The sequence below is a fragment of the Cloeon dipterum genome, chromosome 4 (genome assembly GCF_949628265.1).
Source record: "Cloeon dipterum chromosome 4, ieCloDipt1.1, whole genome shotgun sequence".
Classification (NCBI taxonomy): Eukaryota; Metazoa; Arthropoda; class Insecta; order Ephemeroptera; family Baetidae; genus Cloeon; species Cloeon dipterum.
This window is the reverse complement of record NC_088789.1, coordinates 13,440,879-13,458,625: the sequence shown is the minus strand read 5'-3', so window position 1 is coordinate 13,458,625 and position 17,747 is coordinate 13,440,879. Positions and strand designations below refer to the sequence as shown.

The 17,747-nt window shown below is 41.2% G+C and overlaps 1 protein-coding gene across 5 annotated transcripts in view; it reads right to left on the bottom strand.

Moving 5' to 3' along the window:
• Positions 1–604: 604 nt before the first annotated feature.
• Positions 605–17,747, bottom strand: part of LOC135944814 (opioid-binding protein/cell adhesion molecule homolog) — a 75,818-nt gene continuing 58,675 nt past the window's right edge. Inside the window, exons 2-12 of one of the 5 annotated variants that reach the window (XM_065492046.1) lie at positions 6,473–6,643; positions 5,761–5,961; positions 5,583–5,704; positions 4,908–5,061; positions 4,211–4,486; positions 4,029–4,150; positions 3,806–3,971; positions 3,495–3,563; positions 3,214–3,322; positions 2,983–3,021; positions 605–2,916 (exon numbers count right to left, since the gene is read on the bottom strand). In XM_065492046.1, the coding sequence (XP_065348118.1) occupies positions 3,225–3,322; positions 3,495–3,563; positions 3,806–3,971; positions 4,029–4,150; positions 4,211–4,486; positions 4,908–5,061; positions 5,583–5,704; positions 5,761–5,961; positions 6,473–6,643 (1,379 nt within the window). In that variant the 3' untranslated portion in view covers positions 605–2,916; positions 2,983–3,021; positions 3,214–3,224. The remainder of the gene's footprint in view (positions 2,917–2,982; positions 3,022–3,213; positions 3,323–3,494; positions 3,564–3,805; positions 3,972–4,028; positions 4,151–4,210; positions 4,487–4,907; positions 5,062–5,582; positions 5,705–5,760; positions 5,962–6,472; positions 6,644–17,747) is intronic. The other 4 variants (XM_065492048.1, XM_065492047.1, XM_065492049.1 and 1 more) reach the window with 4 other exon arrangements.

Genomic DNA, 17,747 nt, shown 5'->3' with positions numbered 1-17,747 from the left:
TATACGCGGATTACAAAATTTCCAGGTGCTGCACACTAAAGCAGTAGCTATTAAATAGTATTGTCACCATTATATTTTGTCGGAATATTCCTTAAAAATCAATCCACTCCAAATCTACGTAAATCACGTTTGATCAATCCATCTGAAAAATCTTCCACGACTTTTTATTTCTACCTCCAGGCCTAGAAGAGCGCGTGTTCAATTTCTTTTGAGCTGCCGAATTTGATAACTCGAGGCACTATATGCAGCGAATGTGGAAACGCCGTCTTCTATTAAATCCGCGCCTTCTCAATATTGCTCTCACCCGTCGTCGCCATGCGAAGAGTTTTTCGCAGGCGGGGAGGGCTGCGGGGGCGTAAGCCGCGCTGCTATAAAATACCCCGTCTCTTCACAGCTGAAAAATCACACTCCTGTTCATATTTCAGCGAGTGCCGAGGAAAAAATTATATCCTGGCGTGTGGTATGATATTTGGCAAGTTTACCCTAAGGGGCGAGCATATTTTGCGAAGGAAGTTCTCGAAATTGGTATTCTCAGAAGGTGTAAGGCACAGATTCCTCCTTCCTATATCATCGGCTGTGAAAATATATTAAAAGGCAAGGTATTTCTTCTGCATTATATATACTTTTATTTCTGTTAAAATAATACAATTTTGCTGTTGGTGGCTGATCAACAAATGACACAACTTTATATTTTCAATTAAGCTGTTCGCGTATTAATATTTTATATTTTGTGCTCACCTGCGTACAATCAAGCTGCTCAGCCGCCTTTACATTTGTATAGCAGAATAACAAACATGCATTGCAGTGTAGACAGGCCTGCTGTTATAGCACAATCAAAGCTGACACTGATTTTCTGCTCAGGGAACAAAAAAGATTGCCTGGACATTGACGTGAGAATGAAACAAATGGATTAATTAGCCACCACGGAGCACAGACCATTTGTCAGAAAGTGTTTTACTTTAGAATTTAATTAGATCGAATTGAAAATCACTCGACTTTTGTTCGCACCCGTTCACTCGAACTCACTCTCTGTTCATCTCGTTTTACACAGAAACATCTAAATTTACTGGTTTCAAGAGATTCTAATCGATTCCTCACGACACAATACATATTTAAATGCTGCTCGTAGACCTCGGTGAGGAATAAATTAGAGCTGACGTATGATTTTGTAGCGCGCAAAAACTGCAACTCAACATTTGCAACTACTGCCAGAGCCTATATTTTTTGGTATATTTAATCAGCTGAATACGCTTGAGTTGTAGTAGTGTCTAAGATCTAACTTTGTGAACAGTAAAACTAACTCAATTGTCTGCGTCAACAAATACATAAATAAAAACGCTCAGCCACAATTAATTTACACGCATACACACCGGATTAAAAGAGAAAGGAGAACAAAAATAGACATCAATCGAGTCGGACGAACCTAGCTGTATAATATGTATTATTATACAAAACAATAATTTTGTAATGTTAAAATCTTCGTTCTACTTGCAAATAAGCATTCAAGAGACTGTGTGTTTCCTTTGTCAATGTATATGTACAACTTGTTAAAATGAGGTAATTAAAAAGTAAAATTTAGCATATTTTCAAAAATATAATTGGGTTTCCAAAACAAATATTGTGTGTCTGATCAACCCGTAGCATCTTTACACTTTTTGTGCTTTTGGTAACCAAATTCTTTTTCAATCAATTGCAATAAGTTCATTTAAGAACACATAAATGGCATTTATAGTATTTAAATCTTTCAGAAGTGTCTAGTACAATATTTCTACCAAATTTCAAGAGCTACTCTGTGTTTAAAATAGTTTTCCGTACACAGAAAATTTGAGGAAATGTTCAATTTTACAACTTAAATATTAAATAATGAATCTGTATTACACGTTTCCTCAAATTTTCCATATTTCTTGATATTTCAAAAATTTCAGAATTATTTTTAACTGCAAAACGTGTTCTGCGTTTTGAAGTATACACTATTGAATTTGTTAATTAGCAGGAAACAAACAGGTTTCGTCTAGAAGTGTGTCTTTCTGCGTAATTTGATGCACTTATTAAAAGATTTTGTAGATAGAATAATGCGTCAGAAACATCTAGTTTTGCAACACTTGACAGAGATTTGTTGGGTATAACTATGTTTAATTTATAATCGTACAACATCGTGGGTGTGTGTGTAGATTTCTGTTGGTTTTAAAGCACGCAAGTTTCTTATTACAACATGAACTCGTGGTCTGCTAAATAGATTCGCTGCTTTTTCACTAAGATTCGCAACCTTGCCTACAAGTATTTCTCTCGCAAAACAACAATATGGCGTTGTCAATTTGTATTTTGAATTATTGTCCTCTGGTAGCCGAAACGTGCTCCGCTCTAGTTTTGGAGACTGGAAAAACAGGCGGGATCTGCCACTCAAAAAAGTCGGCGCGGTGCACAGGCACAAAATAAAAAATTCTAACTGGCAAAAGCCAATGTCGTGAAGTCAGGTGCAAATTCCGAGCAGTGTTTTCCCAGTCTCCACAGCACTTCACTGGATTTTTTTTTAACTCAAAGCCACTTTTACCGCAGAGACTGGAAACGTCGGATGGATTTCTGGCATTGAAATCACTTAAGCGAATATGTGGATGCTCTGGGCGTAGATTCTTTTTGCAAAGGCACCAGTAAGTTTCAAACTATTTTCAGTTGTGATCTCTCTTCTTGGTTGGATGTTCAATTTCGGTCGTTCACGTGTGACAAGGGAGCAAGGTGTGAAGACATAATAGAGAAGTGTGTGTAGCTTGTAGAAAAAGCTAGTTGCTCTTCAGTCTTGATACTGCTCCCAAGTCAGACTTCTTTTTTTCCTTTATGCTGTTTGAAGTGGTTTAACTCCCATCAATAAAAGTCATCGCAGCTCTCTATTCTTGGGAAAAATATGATTTTACGCGTAATCTGCAAAAAGAAAATGAGTGCATGAATACCACGGCTGGATCAACAAAATTGCTGTAAACAACTTACCAAGAAGATTTCACAGTCATGTTATAACCAAGGTGCATGCTGTAAATAGAAATGGCCGAGATATTACTCTCATAGAAAATATTAATTTTAAGAGCATAGTTCGCAGAATGTCCATGAAAAATATCATGGGTGAGATTATCTAAGCCGTTTATTACAGTTTAAAGCAATGAATCGCGATGATGTATTAATTTTAGCACATTTAACAATTTAAACATGTACTGAAGGACTCACCTCAAAACTGACTACAAGAAAAAAGTGCTCAGACTGGCAATGGTCAATACTGCAAAGATTTGCGACTTCACGGATGGCGCATTATTTTCACTTGTTTCCTCAGCTTGTTCTGGAAGAATTAAAACATATTAGCAATACTGCATATAAAGTTACAAATGGGAAATGTGTCCATATAAAAATAGCGTTTCAAACAAGATTATATATACTAAACTACTACAAGTCATGCAAATCAAAATGCAACAAACAACGTGCTTAAACATTAAGTCTTTCAAATTGCATACCTTCTAACAGTAAAATACCTCCACCACCAGCTGCTTTGAGCTTCTTCCTCTTACCAGGTTCCAACATTGCTATATACCAAACACAATCAAGTCAAATTAATTTTTCCATGCAATTAATTCAAACAATTGGGAATTACGAGTTTTGTTTGATTTCATGCAAATATGCAAAACGTATCCATTGGGGAGGCAAGCTGGTTAATTAATGAATTTTCAAGGTAGGATTTCAAACAATTTAGTTAGGACGCGGATATTTATGAAAACTCACAGGAAACACAAACCAGTGCATAATTAGGACAAGAGAAAGTACTCACTGTAATTGAACAAGTGTGGAATGCTGGGATCGGACCAGCCGTAAGTGTTCTCAGATAAGAGAATAGCCTCATACTCTCCAGGAGTTAGGTCCAAGTTCTGTTCTACTGAGTAAAGGTTACCCTCTGGGTTCTCTACAGGAGGGTGGACCTCCATCCAGTTTCCTCCCTACAAAATTGTTGCAATGAGAAAATTTGTTTTCAATGAATTGTAGTTATGTCAAACCTTTCTGTTCCTGTACTTGAGTGTGAATTTGGAAACTGGGGAGTGGCTCTCGACAAGCCAGTTCAGTTTCTGCCCATTTTCCATCTCTTCGCCAGAGATATACCTCGCAGGGCTAGGCTCACCTGGAAATAACAAACACAATTAGACACCAATTTTGGGTAGTTATCAAATATCTTGTTTACCAGAGAGCCTGACGACTTTGTCAACTCGGCCCATGGAGTTGTTAGCGTGGCAGGTGTAGTTTCCAAAGTCCGACTTTTGAGTGTTGATGATCGTGAGCAGGTGCTTACTTCCAGCGTGAGAGATTTTGAACTTGTCTGGAGTGTGGGCGATGGCAACGCCGTCCTTGAACCAACCAACCTTTGGTCGGGGGTCAGCGTGCACTTCACACACCAACTCAGCGTCAGAGCCCTCGCCTGAATTGACAATCGCCTTCTCTATCTCGATTTCTGGAGCGTCTATGGATAGGAAAAATATTTTGTGTGAATATTTTACCACTGCGACGTTTTTTCTCAAATTACATCTTTCTATTGAATGCCAATAAAATACTGTTTTGACCTAATCTATTAAATAATGGGTCCCCCGTTGACATTAAATTCAATTACATTAATTTTGAGTGTGTAATCAGCCCTCTGCAGCAAGGATAATTGTAGGTTGGGTCAGAGAACACTTTTGAGGGGTGAGCAACAATCGCACTGAGGGACTGTGTTATTCAATTATCCTAGTGGATAATTACATAGTGCGGCCCCTCCTAGTTTGAAGCAAATTTTTATGGCACGCTGACTGCTCATACCCCACCAGATAAATTATGATCCAGGTAACTCCCTTTCTGTCCATTCAATTCATGAATGATTCACTAGTAGCGTACGCAAAGCTCACATTTAATTTCGACTTCTACGCTGCTGGTGGCTGGGTCACCGACATTATTGGTGGCCAGGCACTCGTAGACGCCACCATGCTTTCTGCTCACATCCTCAAAGATGACGCTCTCGCCATCAATTGTTTCCTCGCCGTTAGGCATGCGGCGACCCTGCTAAAATAGTTTTTTAATGAATTTGAAAAAAGATAATCGAAAATGATTATTATAAATTTATAAGAAATGGGGTTCTTCCTGAATTTAATCTCAAGTTTAAGTTTTATCCCTGAAGCGTGAACAAATCGTAGATAATTCAGGATTGTCTGATGGAAGCCAATTATTATCTCCTTGTGCTAAAATGTTTAAAGAAAACATGATCCGAACAGTTTGTTCATCAAATTAAGTAATAGTCTATTTTTGCTCTCAAAGTATTTGAGTTTCATAGAGAGACAACATCAAATAATAAAACATTTTTTTCGTGGCATTTGACACAGATAATTCATTTGAATTAGCAATCAATAAACCGCAAATTTATTTTTCCTTGTCATAAGAGCTCTTATGTTATTAATTTAAAACACTGAATTGAAATTTTAGCATCATAATATGTCATGTTACCCTTGCCGTAAAATAAAAATTCCCCTTTTATATGCACCTATGCAGATCATGTTTTTATTACGTTTGCATGGGATTAAATATACCTTTCTAGACCAAGAAATCGAGGGCTGTGGGTATCCAGTGGCGCTGCACGATAGTGAGAGGGACTCGCCCTTGTTAAGTGTCTTTTTGAGCCCATGATTCCAGTTGACGATTCGTGGGGCAACTGAAAAGTAAAAAAATTAGTTTTTGCTTTGTGAAAAATTAAACTGCAATGCATACTCAGAACTTTGAGCTGGTGGGTGATTGATGGCTTCGACTGAATTGCAATTTGGCATGTGTAGTTGCCAGTGTCTTCAGCGGTCACCTTGCTGATCTTGAGAGAGCCGTTATCTAGCCTCTCGTAGCGTTTGTCTTTGCCTGATCTGATCATATCAGTGAACAAAATCGTCTTGTCCTTCAGCCAGATGATTTGGATGTTGTCTGAAATAATATTGAAATTCACAAATAAAGTTTCCAGTGCACTTTTGATCAACATTATTCGGAAAATAAGAAGAAATTTATTTGTTAAAAAAACATATCCAATTGCTTTCTAATCCTGTCATGGAGGTGCAGGTCTGATTTATGATTGGGATGTGTGTGCCGGCGCGGCGTTACTATAAATACCATCCTGACTGATCAAACACCACACACACTGGTAGCACACTCACTCTCAGAAGCAGCACTTGCTTACTCCTAAGAGCGAGTGTGTTTGTGTGCATCTCTACGGCCCGTCCCATCTTGTGAGTAAGAAAGCCCACCCAAATGCAAGGGCCCGCTAATGGAGACGAGGGGCTGGAGACCACAACTGGAGAACAATCTTTCTTTTGTACCTGAGGCGAATTTAAGGGACGTGAGCCAAAAAGGCGCAATTAGCATTTAATAGCTTCGGCCACACAATATGATTTTAATAGCGATCTCAGTCCATGGAGGGTTTAAAAATGCAGGTTATTACCTCCTTCGGTCTCACAGGGCAACACAACATCGTCTTTTTCCCTGATCTGCAGGTCTCTGGCTTTGCTGATGATGCTGATGTTGTCTCCAAGGCCACCATCTTCTTCATCTCCATCCTCCTCATCGTACTCTTCCTTATCACCAAGGTAATCAGGCTCGGAATCCGCAAATACTGCAACACAGAAGCAAACGATTACATCATACTGCGCAAAGAGCAAAAATAAAATTGATGTCAGCACGTAGACTGGGAATGAGCGCACGTGTTCAGGAAAAAGTCCCTCCAAACATTCAATCAAACTGCTCTTGCTGGCAAAGCTCAATATTTATGGACTCCAGAGGAAGTGAAACGAAGCGAAAGATGCAATCACCGAGATATTTCCTCAGCAGCGTTTTCCCCGGGGAAAGAAATAAGTCTGGCACAACATATTGCACTTCCATCGAAGCATGTAACGTGCAATTTTTCTACTCCCTCTCGCCAGATAGAAATCCGTTGAGGCCTTTAAATCAACGCAGCCTTCTGATGGCCAGGCAGACAAATTGGTTGCATCTTCCAGCCTAGCTGCATAACGCATAAATCTAGGCGCACCAAACTCCTTTGTTGGCAGAAACAATAGAGATTGCAGCGAGAGGAGACAAAGCGAGCCACGGGACTTATCTCTTTTGCTAGCTAGCTGGTACAAAATAAGACGTGCCTAAAGAAAAAGACAAACAGCGCGGCGCCTGTTGAGGGAATTCGGTCCGAGGGTTCAAGAATGTCAGAGCTCTCGCCGCCTCATGTTTACAAATAAACATCTGAGGGCACCGTCTCCGAAATGCATTGTTTTCCAAGCAGTTCTGCCTCAATTAGGTGACAACCACTGATTTAGGATTTTCATTGACTAATTGCACTTTGAAACCGGTTTTGGAACCAATTATGCATCCCTTAAAATAAACATGAGTTTAATTAAACACGTTTTTAGTACATAAACAAGCAAACTTGTTGAAAGCTACCAAATCGAAATTACCAAAACCTAATTGAGGCACGTGGATTATTGCACTACAAATTATCGCCAAGGAGCCGATAATAACATTCAAAATAAACTCCCAGCTGTTCATAATAATTTAGTAGGCCGTAAAACTATCTTTCAAAGAGGCAGTCAGCCTGATGATATTCAAATGCGTTCTCCCCTTGCAAGTCATTAACCTCCAGCAGACACAGGAAATATTCGAAAGATGGAGATCTTAAAACAAAGATCTTGTCCATATAAGCGGCGACTGCAACCTGTCCTGCTCCCTTGAATATTCAAAAGCAACGCCACCTGCATCTCGTTTATTTATTACTAAACTTAAGAAACCAGTAAACTGAATGCAAACCATTTCACGCATTTTATTTAAGAGAGAGAGAAAGCCTTGTTGAAAAAATATATGCTCTTTTTTCTGTCGTATGTTTCAATCTCGGGTCGGGACTTATTCATGGGGAAAAATGAATTCGCACGCTGGAGTCGGCTGAAAACTGGATTACCAGTCGCATTTTCACTTTCACTGCCGCAAATCCTCTTTTGGGCGCCGCTCACGCACTCGCGAATATAAAAATAAAAGGCACAGGCGCGCCGCACATATTCATTTATGCTAATCCAGGCCCCTCCACTTGTTCCGCGCGCATAAAGACCAAGTGAATCCATCGGCCAGAAAAATAAAACGAAACTGCACCGTGCTGTATTCTATTTCTGCGCACCTTCTGGCAAATTTTCAGCGAAATTGGGCCGCTGATTCAACGGCGGAGAAGCAATCGAAACTGATTTGAGAATAGCGCGCAGTGGGCGTCAGACAACGCACCATCAAATTCAACTGCCAACGCTTGTTTGCTGCGGGAGAAACACCATCTGGTCATCGCACGCAATTGCACCGACGGATTTAATTTCGCAAAAAAGCGAGAGTGTATTTTAGCGCGCGGATTAACGACCGGTGCGGTTCGTTCAGTGGTTCAGTCGTCACGACTTCTCTTGCGCAATTCGACGGAATGTTTGTACGCTCATGCAGCTATTTTTAGTGCAGGTGTTGAAGCTGCAATGATTCACTCGAAGAAAAGTACAAGTCAAACGCGTCAAACGGATAAATCAGAGCGTTTTATGAATAACAACTCCTTGAAATAGTGTTTGCTTACACTCGGTGGTGCGTTATTCAAAATCTGAAATTTTTGTTTTACAGTTGGTGCTGCACCAATGAAAATAAAGAACTGAGGATTTCAAACATTAAGTTGATAAATGTAGTGTTTCTGACGTAAAAGTTAGTTTCTCCTATCAATTAGTGAGAATGTGCATTGCAACTTTTAGTAAAAAACTTTGTGCCACCAATATCAAAATATCGACCACTGCTCCATATGGGGCACATACAGTTGTTAAAAATCATCCTTCCGATAAACACTTGAAACATGTTACGCCAATATCAGAAAGGCAAATCCCCTCGTTATTCACAACAGCATCTGTTGCCGCGAGGAAAAGTTGGAATCATCCCGCAAATCCCGTAACTTCGAAATTGTCAAACTTTTGCAAAGTTCATAAAAGAGGCAACTTTTTTAAAAAAAAGCCGACACCGCAGAAAAACAAACACGGCTGCGCGATATCCAAAAGACGTCTCTCCGCTCGACGAATCCACACGACAGCCGCACAGTCAGTCGACGAAATTTATACGCGCCGCATAATCAATGCAGTATTAGCTTGGAATTTATGGCGACAGTTGTCACGCCTATTTTGCATGGGTCCTCAGCTGCCCGCTCGAAGTTCTTTAATAAGCTCTTACATATAGTATAGCACAGCGGTGACACGGCGCATTCCCCACTCGCCACAGGATCAAATTTTCAACATCCTGCGAGCCTCGTTTTGTGGTATTATATTAGGAACACGGTCTCGATTGCGAGATAGACACCTTGGCGATAATTTAATCCAAAGTGAAGCATGAATTATAACCAGTGCTGACCATAAAGATATTTTTATCGAGGCGGCTGCTTGTTTTCTTCTGGCTGAAATTATGCTTCATGCCGAGCGAGCCATCTGGAATGCTTCAGCTATTTCCTAGGCGTTTTCACTCATGATTCATTCCCATTAGAACTGATCTCATTTTATGCCTGTTTATTTGTAAATTTAATATCCAGCAGTGACGCCTTAAGTGACTCAATATTATAAATTTTAATTTATTTTTCCATAGCTGTCTTATTGTAAACTACAAAACGTTAAATTTTACACATAAACTAGTGTCAGGTTTATCACGATTTACGCGAAAAACTATAACCATCAAGAGAATAAATTAAATATTCGGAGTGATCTCGATAGATTTAATTTTAATATTCAAGGTTCCGACGTTTCCCGCTAATATTTTATCGAGCCGCAAGGCCTTTTCGTATTTAACGGAGTTGATAAAGCTACGCAAATTACACGTTTAAGCTTCTAAAGGGCGAAACCTTTCATCAGCTTAAAGGAAGGAAATGCAATTTAATCCACACCCGACAAAAGATCGTCAACAGGCATTGCGTTTGGTGACAGGATTTAGTCACCTGATACACACCGTATCCCGTGGCGACTTTGACGGCTTCTCAGCCGAAACAAAGCGAAGTGTTACCGGTGTTGCACACGCTCAATTTGAATATCAGTAGCGGTTGACAGACGAGACGGAAAGCAGGAAATTACAAAATAATTCACTTGTCTCGTAGCGCAAGCAACCCCTTCCGCGCGGCCGTGAGATAAATGTCAGCCGACGGCCGGCGCTTTCTGTCAGTGACATTTTTCTCCAGTGCCCAATTTTTCGCAGGCAAAGGGTAATTGCCTCTCCGTCCGCGACCTACATCGTGCAGCAGCAGTTTATCTGCATTTTATGGTGCTCATTAGACCGGCCAATCGGCGACAAGCGTCTCTCTGCCTCTTTTCCAATGTAATTCCGATAATTGAATCCTGCGGGAGAGATAAATTGCACGGTAGAGGAAGTTTTCTATTTGTGCTCTCGTATAAGTGATGTCTGCGCAGAGTCGCGAGCGCGATATGCCCATTAAATTAGCAGACGTTCTGTCTGGAACACGCAGAAAAAGGAAGAAGAACAACTATATACGTATAATGCGGCGCACGAGCAGAAAATCAGCAGACGTGCTTTCAACTGCCCAGAAGCACGCGAGCCAGCCTGGCGCATGCATACATTTAAGTACACACATGTAGGTTCATGGTGCTGGCGATAAAAGCACCATTGAAATTTGATGGAGAGAAAACACGGCTGCTGTTTCATCGATTTTTAAGAAAATTCTGAATTTAACGCCCTAACGGTCGGAAATTCAGCTGTATTTACTTTGCGTCTAAAAACTGCAAGCATTGGGAGTCTTGGAAATGCAGGGATCAATGCAAACGCCATTCTACCGTTTTCAATTTCCTCTCTAGACCCTTTCCCGACCTCAGTTTTTACATTCACTGGTGATCGTAAACCCTGAACAAATTTCCATGCATGTAATAATGCGTAAAAACACAGGCGATGATGGACAGTAAAAAATGAATTTTTATGATTGGAAAGGCTGCTCCTCATCCATCAAAGGCAGCGAAGAGAGGGACCTCTCTTTATGGCCGATAAATCCATAAATCAAACGCAGTCTCCACTTCTCGAACTAAAAGAGAAGAAGAGAAGTATCCGCCCCAACGCACTGCTGCACTTTACCAGCCAGTGCACCCTATGCAGCAATAATAAACACTCAATTCTGCAGCTTTCAAGTCGCCTCTCTAATAATGACAAACCCCTGGGGTGTACTTGGGACATTCCTCCAACATTTAGACAAATATTTGATCGTTTATATATTTATACAGAGCGAGAGGGGCAAGTGAGGCTCGGCCGCGCCCTTTTTGTGCCGGCAGGAAGGGTGCTACCAAATTGGTATAAATCTCAGCAGGCCCTCCAAATGAAAGTACAGTCGCACTCTTAACCAAATGCAGTCACCCTTTGCCGAGTTTAATGCTGCTGGTCGTAAATATTTCCGCCACGCCTCGCACTTTCCACTCCAAAGCGAGCTAATTAAACTTCCTTTTTTATTTTGACGGTGTGCGGTTTTTACGCCTCCAAATCGATGATGGAGCAATTACACGGGCACGCGGTTCGCTCACCACTTGATGAAATCGGTAGAAAAACAGCTACTGGCGCCACTTGCACTAGAACACACGCTATTCCAAGAGGCAAAAAGGACGAATGGAAGGCGGGGCTGGCAGGGTAGCTGCAGTTTCCGCGCCAGACAGCCACTCTCACAAATTAGCGTTCACACTGCAGTGAAGAATAACTCAATTCCCATTTCCCAAGCGCGAAAACTTCTCGTGCACCAACTCATTCCAATGCAATTTACTAAAACGACACTGTTGTTTTCAGCTTGAATGCAGAGGTCTTTCCCAACATCTATCTGATAAAAGCGAAAATAGAATAGTGTTTAATTCGTAGAGCATTTGAATTGTACTGGCTTTAACCCAGCTCATTTTTACTCTGCGGAAGGCGCGACAAACACCGGAAATGAGTGAAAAAAGCGAACTTGGAAGACATTAAGAAGGCCTCTCGGTCCTGAACAGCGTGGCAATGAGTGGTGTTTTAGTGCTAATGACGAAGTAATGCATTCACTTGAACTTGCTCGCGCCGGTCGACACTAAATCAAGCGGCGCGGCCCACTCGGAAAGCACTGCTTGCGTTCTTGCAACTTGCAATTATCGCTGGAATTTAGTGCCGCAGTAAAAAATTACGCTTCATACACAGACGTCTCTACTGTTTGGAATTTTATGTGCCCGTCGGATAGAATTTATGTCCGCTATTACACTTGCCAAAAAACGAAATACATGGGCTACAACCGTCAAACTGACTTAGAGCAAATGCAAACACTGTGTTCGGAAAAGCTTCCTCGGCAAGATGTGTGAAATGCTAGCAGTGCAGGGAACGAGTTAATTAGCAAAGCTAATTGATTCGCTCAGCAGCCGGAGCTAAATTAGTTTTCTCGCTCTCTTCAGGAAGGCGCTAAATGGAAATTTCAACAGATTCAGTGGGACTAGTAAAATTAATTTAGAGGCGAGGCGAGTGCTTGGGTGGCAGAAATCAAATCGATAGATGGGCCTACTAATCTCGGCTGCGTGCAGAAGAAGCAAATTGCTTTATTAACCGCGACCACACAAGGCTGCCGTCTTGACGGAATCATCGATTTTCGCGCCCCACGCCCACACGCCAGGCGATGCAAAGCTGTTTAGGCTGCTGTCGATTTTTATGAATGTCTGTCTGCACCACCAACGCACGGTGCTCGACTCAAGATCATTATCTCGCTCAATGGGGTCATTTGCATTTTACACGTGTAAACAGCGTACTGCTGTCAACTATTAATAATCAATATAAATTATCGAATGGGAATAAAGTCTCAAGAGGAAATGTAACATTTTAAACGGTAAGTGCACTGCTGACTATGTCTGTAATGCCAAAGCAGAGACTTTCTTAATTGGAGCCGAGATAATTCTTTTTTAAATTCACTTATCATCCAACCATTTTGAAAATTCTTGAAGAAAAATCCATACAATCATGAATATATTAATAGTTTTTAATTTAATTTTTGGAGAGAGTGGAGGAAATCGATTTTTGAAGTAAAATACTTGATTTTTAATTTCTTGTTGACATGCGAACAATTACTGATTACACGTTTCAATGGTTCTCATTACTTATTACACGACCGACAAAAAGCTAATGCTCAGCCGCAGAGCAGCACACGCACAGCACTTGAGCACAAAATGTGTCGAGCAAGTTGCATGACCAACAGTTCGCGCCTATGAAAAATACTTAATATGGCGTGTGTTTTCATGCACGCAGTTTGCATGGAAGAGGGAACAACGAGTGCATACATCTGGCCGCCACCGCTTGGTCACTCGCTTCCTCATCCCGCACATAAATATTCAGCACGTGCCGCCTTTTATTTATGGCCGGGGTGCATTCGCTTAGCTCGTTCGTTAGCTGGATCGATGAGGCAAAAACAGAGACACGCGACTGCATCGTAAAACGCCGAGCCGATATGGGTGGCTTTTAGGATGATAGCTTCGATTGTGTTTCGGCGAAACGCAAAATTTGTATCATTATCCCAGCAGCGACGCTGAGCAGCTCCACTGAAACGGGCCATAAAACTAAATGCGTAGGCTTGCTTGTCTGACCTAATTAATCCCACGGGGTGCTGTTTGTTTTGACAGAAGAGTTTCACTTTTCGAGAGTTTCAAACGAATTTCACAACGTGAAGTGTTGTGAGTGCTCCAGATTAGCGACCGCTCGCTCTCCAGATGAAAGCAGACTGCTAACCCATTTCAACAAGTAGGGCTCTTTGATAATAATCGCACTTCGAAACGTACAAAACTCCCTCTTTTATTCAGCTTTTCTGCGGCATCAAGAGGAAAAGCACAAGGGCTGACGTCACATTCACCATAAAATTGTGCATTCTTTGCACCATGTGAATACCAACGGCGTCATTAAGCGGCGTGCTACTTCCACCAGTGGAAAAACCAAAACTGCTCACGTCCAGAAAAATTTATGGCAGGATTGAGTTCAGAAACAAATTGCCACTCGCATTCGTCACCCACACGCGGGCCAAAAAGCGGAACTTGTTTTGCAGTTTTATTAGTCTCCAGGCAGTAATGAGTCAGCCCATTAAAAATATATCCGTGCGGCGATGTCGGTTTCTTTAATGTTAATGATCAGTATTTCTCATTTGTGGTTTTCTGGAGGCCAATATTTGGGTTGAGTTAAACTGTTGTCTCATCCAACCAAATACACAAGAAATATCTCAAGTCTTGAAGGGCAATTAAGTTTAAAAAAATCCAAATTCACATCTCTGCCGTAAATCCCCCGTTCTACAGGTTTCAACTTAGCAATACTTTGATCTAATTTAGCACATTCAGATATTCAAGCCTAATTTCATGATAGCGTGAAAAGCCGGCGTAAAGCGACGTTAAAACGGCGTCTCTCATGTGTTCAAAAGACCAGGCAAGGGAGCTTCTGTCTGTCTGATGGCGGAGGCGGTGTCGAAACGACCCGGCATTACTTCACATCGCGGTGGTGCGCGCACATCATCAGCCAAAATAACCGAGTTGCAGACACTTGAGGCCAGACTGCGGGAAAAAGAGAATGGAAGAAGCCAGCTCTTGCAGCGCAGACAAGCAGGCGTCGTCTGCTGTTTTGGCGCGTGAGAAGACAAAATGTGGTTTGAATTTATTCTCTTTTGAATTCGGCTCCAAAATATATGTCCACGCATCGAAAGGCTTAAGTGCTTCCCGGCTCTATTTTCGAAGCACCCTCATAAATTTTTCCAACTGCTGGAATTTTAGTAAAATTCTCTCTTCCTGTACGCCGCTTCTAGTTGAGAATCGAACGCGCCGAGGAATTAAAAGAATTATAAGGATCGAGGAAGGACGAGTGCTGAGGATTTAATTGATCACGTCGATGGACAGGAAAAAGCCTGGGGGACAAGACACTTTATAGATTACGACGAACGGCACATGCACTCCGAGGGAGAACTTTTATCCTGACTGCAAGGCACTTGGAGAATTTATTTGATTATAAGCAGCAATCAGTTTATTGCCACCTATAACCATCCATTTGTACAGTATAACAGTCCAGTTCTTAGCGTTCGTGTTTAATGCATTGTAACACCGAGTTAATATGAGATAATAGTAATTTTCAACAAAAAAATCACTCATCACGAGCAGTTAAATCCGAGTTCACACATCACAGTGATTGAGTGCGTGCGGGCGCTGACGTAATTCTAGAAGCTGAGGAAAAAGCGCAGAGACAGAGCAACAACCCCCCTATAATTATCCGATTGTGAGCAGTGTGTGTGTGATCCGAGAATAGACGATTCAAAAGCGCGCGAGTTCATGCACCCCAAGCCACTACCAAGTAGTGAGTGTGTTTGTCTTAATGGTTGCATTTACACCGTCTTTCCAAGGCGATGCTTTCCAAGTGGAGAAATGCACGTACGTAACCATTATGCTCGGGTTGTGTATGCCACTTGAGAAGCTGCAACTATTTTCGGCGGTTCTCGGTAAAACGCCAAGCCGCGCGAGAGTGAAAGAAGTGTTTGTGAGTCAGTTTGGTTTAAGCGGCGGCAAAAGCGGCCTGCCTCCGCTCTCTCGCATTCTATTTGTGCCTGGCTAATTGTTCGAATCTCTGTACCAAGTTCCTTTATGGCACATTAATTCAAGGGCTTTTTGCTGGCGCGCTTGAAACGACCTCTGCAAAAGAAACTGCGTCTAAAATTCCTATGCTCACAGCTTAATGAAAGGCGCAGTCAAGTTTGTAGCGGTGGAAAGTTATTATTTTCATCTGATTGTGAATAAATGAATTGACAAAGGCATCATTTTGATGAAATTAAAGCGTTAGTCGAATTTCAATAAAATTCATTTAATAAAAATTAATCTGAAAATTTATAAAGGTCAAACGCATTAATTTTGTATTTTGCAACCAATAGAAAAAATGATGTAGTCAAGGAAAACGATTCCAGACGAGCTTGTTTGTACTGTAGACAATCAATACAGGAAAACAAGATAAAATTCTGCGAATGAGATAAGAGACCAATCTGGACCAGCTTTCCTTGTTTGCATTTTTCTCGTTGAGTTGCAAGTTAAAGATTGCAATTGATATTAACTCGTTAACAAGTTTAGCTACAAAAGGCTATAAATTATTCATGTTTTCCATTAAATGCTCACCAATTTACTTAGCTGGAGGTAAGATCCATATTATTGCAGGGGCTGAGTTTTGAAAAATCTCCATAGATAATTCCGAAAATTCTATTTCATTTTCCAGGTCACAGCGTCAGCAATATATGCCATGGTTTTTTAAGTGTTCACTTCGAAGGGAGCCTGAACATATTCATTTCATACACCATTTTAATGTCAAAACATAAACAATATTTTCATACTGCAGTGAAGTTGTTTCGCGTGACCTGTTTCGTTATTTTGCTGCAGCATAAGCGTTTCACAGATGAATTATCCAGCAGCAGGCAGCAAAAGACCGGTGAACAAAAGGGACGAGCTGCAGCAGCATTATGGCTGGTAATTCAAATGAAAGGAGAATGTGCCAGCTACTCTTTCGCTCTTTCAGCTGTGTTTGCAGTACGAGGAGCGAGCATAAAAATTTATATCCGCTCGCTGTGTGCACCATTGTGTCACTTTGCAACAGCGCGCACACGTTAATGTTTATTTTTCATTCACTGCTGCATTGTGCTCGAGATTAAATGAGAGAACAAGAGCACTCCGTTGAAATTAGATTGCACGACTGAGAAGCGCAGATTCAGCCGGGCGCGCATGCAAAACAACAAGTGTCAACGCGACTCGTCGACTCACTGCCGCAAATCTGCCGTCTGAAGGGCCACTTTTTGTGTGCTCGCTTGTGGTCTGTCACTTCGCGAGGGCGAGGTAACTCGATATCATGTGGAATTAAATTGGCACCATCTGCCTTAAATTTGATACTAGCGGAATTCCGCTCCTTCCAACTGGTTGTTAATTAAACAGGCTTATTTCTTGAAACACTTCTTGCGCTCGTAAAGACGCACATGGCTTGCTTTGCGAAGTTTATGCAAACATTAGGCGGGTTGAATCATATTTTTTGCTCTGCAGTTTAACATGCTGTTGTGTAAACTTGGATTCATGATATCATTGAAGAAATAAAACTGACGATTAACACATGAGTAAAGAATGGAACTTTGTGCAGCACGAAGTATGTTACTTGCAGAACATTTTGATTGTAGGAAATTGAATATCGAGATTGAAAATATCAACCATTTTATTGAAATTACCATGACACAACTAACTCAAATTTGATTATTTTTGTCCTCCATTAAATCCCTCGCCTGGCGGTAATCTTTTATCCCTTTTCCCTAAATTGCTTTAAAATTGATTGCATTGTTTTGGATAATATCTTTCTTTAGAACAGATTCTAGACATTTTTTTATGGTTTTCGTAAATTTTCCCGACAAAGTTATGCATTTTCATTGGTCGACCAGGAGTGAAGCGTCCGATTTGACTATACATTGAATATTAGAAAGGAAGTAATATTTGGGAAGGAAGGGAGACACGACTTTCATTGTTCACTGCATGACGGGAATACAGCATGACGCGGCCACTTTATCCCCCGATTTATCTGTCTGCGATTGAGACTGCTCATCTTCCGACGGATCTCTCCTCCAATAATGACAACAAAATCACAGCTGATCCCTGAGGGGCCGCGAGGGGTCGATTGTCACGCTCCGTCTCGGCTGCTGTGACTGCGTTCTCACA